The 8,457-nt window shown below is 34.1% G+C and overlaps 1 protein-coding gene across 1 annotated transcript in view; it reads right to left on the bottom strand.

Annotated features, from left to right (window-relative positions):
- Positions 1 to 7,069: 7,069 nt before the first annotated feature.
- Positions 7,070 to 8,457, bottom strand: part of LOC111384366 (IQ domain-containing protein IQM2-like) — a 12,243-nt gene continuing 10,855 nt past the window's right edge. Inside the window, exons 2-4 of the mRNA XM_023008642.1 lie at positions 8,381 to 8,452; positions 8,162 to 8,263; positions 7,070 to 8,029 (exon numbers count right to left, since the gene is read on the bottom strand). Of these exons, the coding sequence (XP_022864410.1) occupies positions 7,394 to 8,029; positions 8,162 to 8,263; positions 8,381 to 8,452 (810 nt within the window). The 3' untranslated portion in view covers positions 7,070 to 7,393. The remainder of the gene's footprint in view (positions 8,030 to 8,161; positions 8,264 to 8,380; positions 8,453 to 8,457) is intronic.

Raw genomic sequence — 8,457 nt, forward strand, 5'->3', positions numbered from 1 at the left:
ACACACATAATGTCTCACAGCGATACAATTCCCTTATGCTCCATGTCTCAATCGGATATCGATGAGATTGAGAACATCAACTCCCGCACACCCCCGTCCCCTCCAGCCGCCTCTATTCCCATCTCTTCAGCCCCAAATCGATCACCTGGTTTCATTCCATCCAATCTTTCCCCACCTCCATTTCTTATCCAATCATCTATAACCCCATTTGTTGAGGTGGGATATAATTATACTCTTTGTTTGTTACGGAGGTAAAATAATGGCTTTGGTGTGACTTTTTTTTGCCAGATCTGCAACACTATGTGACTTGATTACGTACAGTCACAAATTAGACTAATTTGGTCAGGACAGTCATAGTGAAGATAAATTTGATCACAGATAACATAAGTTAGTAAATATAGTATTTATGATCGTGGATTTAAGTTGAAGGTGGTAGTGGTGGTGCATTGGAGGTTGTGGTGGTGGTGGATTGGGGTGTTGGTCTATGGTGTGTGTAGGGGTGGCAAATGGGCCGAGCGGCTCGTCGGCTCGCCAAAACGGAGCTCGTCGGCTCGCACAAAAAAGAGCTGCTCGCGAGCGGCTCGTTTGGAAACGAGGCACGAGCCCAAGCTCGTGGGCTTGTTTTAAAATGTGACTGAAACAGTCACATATTTTGAAATGTGACCGTTTCGGTCACTTTTTGAACGGTCACTGATTTTTTGTCAGTGACCGTTTCAATCCCTCATTAATTTTTTTAATATGTTTTTTGATCGTTAACAGTCACTGAATTTTTTCAGTGACCGTTTTGGTCCTTAAATTTATTTTATTTTATTTTTTTCTTTTTCTTCTATAAATAGTGGCATTTAGCCACAAATTTTTTTACAATTCTCTCAACTCTCAATTATATTTCTCTCAAGTTTCTTGTATTGTGTTGATAACTTGCAATTTTTATATACAATTTATAAAATATCCAATTCTCATTTCTTAGTTCTCACTATATTTATTGAAATTTCATCCGATTTTCATTCCTCACTACATTTATACAATTATTCTTCTACTAGTTATTACTTATTACAACTAAAACAAATGGATCCACGGTCATTTGTCGAAAATTTGCTCGGTGTGGGAGGAAACAAATCGCCTATGACACCGTAAAGTCAATTTCAGAATCAATTTGAAGGTTTATATGACGTACCCCTACCTGAAAATATTTCAGATTTGGATCTTCATCATCATGTAAGCGGCAATCCAAATTATCCAATTAATTTGGATGATGTTGACATTCCCGAAGAGGAACACGATCAGAAAAAAGAGGCTGAATTAAACATTCCTGATGCAAGAGGAAAGCGAAAGGGGAAAAAACAAGCAAAATGTTGGGATCACTTTAAGTTGATTTTAACGGGAAAAAATCGTCAAAGGAGTCCAAAAATCCGAAGCAGTATGTAAATACTGCCAACAAAAATTGGTATGACAAAGAGGAATTTGTACCACCCATCTCAACCGTCATTACAAAGTATGTGCGGCCAAACACGGACTTATTCCAGGTTGTCAAACATAATTGCGATTTGGCAGTCTAGACGCCATTGGTTCTACTGCATCCCTATCCACATAGGTGTATTTGGAGGAGAAAACTCGAACCGGAATGGTGAAGCTTGTTGCCGGTGCTGAGTTGCCTTTGGCATTAATTGACAACCAACACTACGTCTCGTATGTGAAAGAATATCTGCAGCCAGGGTACGTTGGGGTAAGTCGAAACACTCTTCGTTTTGATACAATACAGTATTTTACTTCAACAAAACAACAATTAATTATGGATTTGCAAAAATATGGGGGTGTCATATCTTTAACTTCAGATATATGGGAAGGGATTAATAAAAGAGCATATATAGCTGCAACTGCACATTATATAGACTCACTTTGGTGCATGCATAAAAAAATTATTGCTTTTAGAATTATTGAGTTTCCTCACAACGCTAAAAATATATTTAATGCTATTATTAGTATTGTTAGAGAATATCATTGCGAAAGTAAAATTCGTTCATTTACTTTCAATAATGCTAGTGTGAATAAAGTAGTTGCTGAAAAATTGCATAGGGTACTACAACCTGATTTTGATGGGTATTTGTTTCATTCGCTGTATGTGTCATATTTTGAATTTAATTGTCCAAAATGGTTTAAAATATATAAATGATGAACTTCAAAATATTAGGAATGCACTAATATATATCACAATCTCTCCAAGTAGAAAACAAGCATTTGAGAATTATTGTGCCGAAATAGGAGTGCAAAATGCTAAAATATTTGTTAGCGACGTAGGTCATAGGTGGAACTCTACTTATTTGTTATTAAAGTCATGTGAAGGTTTTAAACATTTAATAATTGACTTATATAATAATAGATATGTTAGAAGTGATGATGATGGTATGTTGATTGAACGTGATTGGTATTTAGCTTTGAAAGTTAAAAAAATTTTGACATCTTTTTATGAAACCACTAAGATTTTATCGAGCGTTTACTATCCCACCGGCTGTATGATACTTGAACGTCTTTATATAATTGCAAGAACATTTCATAAATACAGAAATGACCATGATTTTAGTGAAATTATGATTGCTATGGAATTAAAATTTAGAAAATATTGGGAAGATTTGCCTATGTTATTTCCTTTAGAATGTGTGATGGACCTCGATATAATTTATCGAGAACTAAATATATAATTGATCAAATTTCAAACGCCTTAAAATTTGATACACCTATCACATATAAAAATTTAGAGCAAACATTATGTGAAATGTATGAATTATATGCGAACCGAATGGGTACCAATATTAGTCGGGTACCATCTGCACCTACCCTTCCACTGAAATTGAAAAAGAAAATGTGGAAATATATTCTAACGGACTGAATATCTTTTATAAGGAATATGCGACGATTTTTTCCAGGAAATCCCCAACGAAAAATACACACTATCCCTTCCTTTCTATCGAATCGATTATTTCAAGGCATTAATTCGTATAGATTTGATTCATCTGCAATGTGTTCATCTACTACCACTGCCACTGCCATGTCATGACCATCTGTATCTCATTCTCATCATACATCTACAGGCTCAAGCCATAATGCATTGCCTGCTGAATTAATTGATTATTTCAACCAGAATATGTCAACAGATAAAACAATTAAAAAAAGTTCAGACGAAGTAATTGAATTCTGACGAAGGTATGAACGACGTTGGCCAGTTATATCTACGATTGCAAAAGATCTACTGACACCTCTGGTTAGCACTGTTACTTCGGAGTTTGCTTTTAGTGCAGGTAAAAGACTTTTGAGCGAGGTCAGGAACCGACTGAAAGAAAATATTTTCAAAGCGCTAATGTGCGTTAAGGATTGGCATGACGCTCATTTCCGACTATAAGATAAATATTCCGAAATTGCATGTCGTCAAGTAAGTGATATTTGATTTAATTATATTGATAAAATTTTTCTTTCCTTATCGTTACTTTTAATTTTCTTTAAAAAATTGTATACGCTACAAAAAATTGTTCGTGTACAATTTTTAACTCCGTCTACTGAAAATTTAAGTAGTCGGTCCCAAACCCGGATAAAGGAGGAGAGTTTATATTTTATCCATTTTAAAAAGAAAAATAAAAAAATAAAGTTTTCTTATTTATTTTTTCTATCTCTTTTAGTAAAAAAAATTACTTTTTTATTTTTCAAATTACCTATTTGTTCTAAAAAAAAATAAAAATAAATTATATATATATATATATAAACAACGTCTACTCGCAAGCCGGCTCAGCCCATTGACATCCCTAGGTGTGTGCATATTTGTCTGTGGTAACACTTTGTGACTAAGTATATATTTATTGTGATTTGTTGCGACTAATTTTGTGTTAGTTGTGATCGATTATGACTTGATCACATACTGTCATGGTTAAAATTGACATAATCACATATAATCATATTGAAAACAAATTTAGTAACAATTAATCACACTGAAACTAAATTTGATCATAGTTAATCAAAGATAACACATGTTAGTTGCATACAATCACAGACAATCACAGGTAACAATTCATGGTTTACAAGTCATATTTCATATGTCACAATGTGCACAGTTTACGAATTCAACAGAACTAATCACAGGTCATTGGTCAAAAAATAGTCGTCGGAGTAGTCATTGAAGTGGATGGCTATCTCTGGTGGAGAGAAGGTGGTGTAGTGGGGGCGAGATGAAATAGAGTGGAAATAATTGATGTATAATATATTATAATTTAATATTTAATAAATTTATTTACCCCTGATTTTTGAAATATATTAGTGGATTTGTTATTTATGAAATATAATATTTAGAACTAGAACTTATATATTGCTCCATAAAAATTTGCTGCCAACGTGAAATAATAAAATATACCGACCACCATGTGCAGTCCATTCGCTCTCTCTTTCCATTTCGGAAAAGGTGGAACAAAGAAAATTAGTGACGTATGGCCTTTGAAAGGTTTCTTCTATTAAAGAGTCCCTCTACGAGAAGAGAAGGGTTAAATTATTATTAATCTTCTAAATCTCTTGTGGTGTTACTAGTCACCTTTATAATACTAAGGGTGTGTTTGTCGTCAATTATTTGGGAAGAATTTATTATGGAATAGTGATTGATGTTGAAATGTGTGATTAAAAAAGAAGGAAATTTTTTTTATTTACGTGCAATATTATTTTAATAAAAAATGTGTGGTTAAAAATGAGTACTGTAGAAAAAAGAATTAGAAAAAAATGGATGACAAACAGGGCTCCTTACCAATTCAACAGCCTGACTACCTAACAAACTCCATTGAAAATGTCAAAATCTTCAATTGAATCTTTCATAAAAACTCTCCCAAATGAAACCAAAGATTGCATATATATTCCTTAGACATGCTACCAAAAACTTTAGATTCGTATTCTTTCTTGAAAGAGCACTCATGAGTCGCTTTGGTAGGAACATTTTCCTACCACAAAAAATGTCACAAAGCATTGAAGAGGGCTTTAGATGCATGCATGGAACAAAATCTAAGAGGTTACAATTACAAGCCAGCAAATCAAAATGCAGAAATAATTTTTTTTTATTATTATTTTTTAAATACCACTTGTCAATTGTAACCTGTTAAATATAACTGAAAACTGAAACTAAAGTCTAAACATGGTAGTATGGTACTTTAGGAATGATGTAACTGTTGGGTTTTAATACCTAATAAATTTCGGACTATGATATTAACATGGGAATATATTTTATGGACTTCGTTGATAAGTGAAATAATTATCAACAATCAAGTTCAAAGACTCTACTCGACCCATTTATATTACCTTTTGAACGGTTTTGAATTTTGGCCCATTGAGCTTTGTTATTGGTCCAATTAAAAGCCTAATCTAACCTTACTTATATTTGTTTTTTACCGTAGCCAATTTTGTGTGTGATTTGTGTATGAAAAAAGGGAAAAACGTGGCTGCTCTCTAGGTGAAAAATCGGCTGCATAGTGAAGGAAAATAGGTGACTTCCTTCGTGTATTTTAGCCTCCTCTTTGTGCCTTCTTCCATTGTTTTTCTTTTTGCCTTTGTGGCTACAAATTATCACCATTATCTTGTCCTTTGTGGATGAGATTGAGAAACAATCAAGGTGAATATATTGGTTGTGGATTGGAACCGGTTGAATTAGTTGTTTGGTAGAGAAATGTAACATTAGACTGAGTCCGAAAAATACCGTTTTGACGATCCTTGGAACAAGCTCAGCGACAGTAGCAATTGTATAAAGCATAAAAAAAAATCATGCCCATACAATAGGTTTTCGTCCTCTGAATTTGGACTAGTTTTGAATGTTTCGACAACAGAATAAGGTGGAGCTTTTGTTGGGAATAATCCTTACTATATGAACTCCATAATTGGCAATACATGAACTGAACCTTTGATCCATAAGCTAATTATTGAAGATCTTGATGGATTATATTCTAATTATTTGTAACTGTCCTTTGTTTTGGATCTATGTGACAGTACAACCTGTTAAATGTCCTCCCATTTTCTTGCCCACGAATCAGTTAACAAATTAAAACAAGCATTTTGTTTAAGATCTATTATGTTTTGCATTTTCATGACATCACAACTCATGGAAGTCCTGTGAATATTTTGCATCTTGATCAGAATTAACATGTGTCCATTATTCATTATATACCAATTTTCTAGCATGTATGAATTACTTCTCATTTCTTTATACACAACATGGTCTTTTTTAAGGTTTAATTTCATACCTTTGTTTTTGCTTCTTAGTTCCTCAAAAGTTACTTGACGGCTAATTGATACTTGTTACCGTTTGTTGTTGCTTAAAATTTACCTCTTACAAAGTCGAGAATGTATATTTTGAGAAAATTTGAATAGTTGATTGTGTTTTTGAATCTTTATATAGATTGTACTCTAAGTTGATTTGATTTGACTTGTTAACTTACAATTGTAATAATTGCGAACAAATCTTTTGGATTATGTAATATGGCCTTCTGGGACCAGGTCTTGGAATTCACCTTCTTATGTGTTTTTGTGCAATTTCTCTCCATAAATTGGCTCTTTTGATGTAGAAAAATGGTCGCTATTGAAATTAAAATTGAGTGTTGGGATTCTCGAGTCCAAATCTGCAATCCTCATAAGGGCATATCCTTTTGCTGTCTCGCAACTGGAATTTTGACACCTCACACAGCTGAACAGACATAAATTCTATAGCTTCTTCTTGGATTGATGAAAGAAAATCTACATTATCTGGTCTAAAACTTGCTCTTCACGCAAAGACAAACTTTCCAAAGATAAAAGCAATTGACTAGAAGCATTCTTATCAAAGAGTTGACTCCCGTACCTTGTAAGCACTTCAAAACAACAGACCAAGTCAAATTCAATGTTAGAAAACGCGGAAAACTGTTTGGAGCCTATTTTAATCGAGATATTCATTGTAGTAAATGTAAATCAGAATTCAAAAGCCATGCATAAATGCCAAAAAAAATTCTATCAAGAACTGCTGAAAGAAACTTAAACAATATTTTCTTCTAAATTGCAAGGGTATTAAAACCCACAAAATTTTACAATTGTTCATCCTTGTAATGTACAAGATGATGAAACAAAAACTCGAGTACATGTTGTAAGAGAAAACAGAAGTTGTAAGAATTCCTATAAAAGAATTGCTCTTCTATTCAAACAAAAGAATGGATCGATCAAAAAATTGAACTGTGACTACTTGTGTTACAGCAACTCCATTATTAAGTTCCTTTACAGAAAGGGAGGACTGTGTCATATAATGGTTACTGCTATTATGAGACAGATTCGATTTGTCTAGAGGAGACGAGCTAGAACACACTGGTATTTTCCCTACCAATGCCTGTCGGTGTTGATTTCCGAGAAGTGAAGTCTAATCTAAGTGGCTTTTAGTTCTTGGGGATAAATTCACTTGCTCCAAAGCATGGCACTGGAGCCTCGAAGGATAGTCTCTTAAACATCCTATTCGAGGTCCAGCTCCTGTACTCCATTTGCAAGATAATTTGTTCCCTAATTGAAAAGACTTCATATCCTTACGAGAATTTATCCTCTGGAGAATTGATTCTTCTGAAATGATCTCCTCATTAGTCTCATCATGTTCTTGATGGGACGTGTTATGCTCTTGATTAATGGAAAGAGGCTCTGAAGCAAAAGACTCTTCTGCTGTTTCATATCCATCGACAAGTGAATCCAGCAAGAAATTCTGAGTTTTTAATTCTGCCACTGTGTTTTCAATCCTTAATTTCTCCAAGAAATTGTCCTTGCTTGGTATTTGTAGAGTAGTAAATTTTTTACTGAAGTTACGAGAAGATCTTGATTCAGGCATCTCTATTGCAGCAGAAGTCTCTTCCTCTATAGATACAACTTTATGAGAATTGGAGTCTACAGTATCATTTTCTACCGTCTCTAACCGATCCTTTTCAGCCAAGTCTTCTTCGGAGGAGTTACTTCTTAAGTATAAACCTCCCTTCTTTCCCATAGATTCTTCTTCTTCGTCAATGGAATCAAGCTGGAAAAAACAAGATCAAAATTATTCAGCCCATAAATCTTGATTTCTCTTGTGCAAACATGATGTGCATGTTTAATGCATAGTATTAGAGAGCAGAGGAGAACAATAGATTAATAATAAACTTCTCTATACCTTAACATCCGTGAGATCCACATTATTCTCGCCGAGAAATGATACGAAGTCTTGAAAATTTTCTGGGGTCGGCCGATAATGGCCACTGTGAGGCCAGACTGCCTGTCGATATTCACCAAATAATGAATTGAGTTAACATTCAAACGGGTGAAAATCAAGTAACTAAAAAACCTTATGAAAGACAGACTTTATTTGCAACTTTCCATAGTGTTAAAGTACCTTTAAAATTCCTTTTTCAACAACAATCCTCCCGGCTGCCAATGTGGCTCCTCCAGCAAGGAAACTCGAGTGCTGAA

This window comes from Olea europaea, unplaced genomic scaffold (assembly GCF_002742605.1).
Source record: "Olea europaea var. sylvestris unplaced genomic scaffold, O_europaea_v1 scaffold2900, whole genome shotgun sequence".
Taxonomy (NCBI): domain Eukaryota; kingdom Viridiplantae; phylum Streptophyta; class Magnoliopsida; order Lamiales; family Oleaceae; genus Olea; species Olea europaea.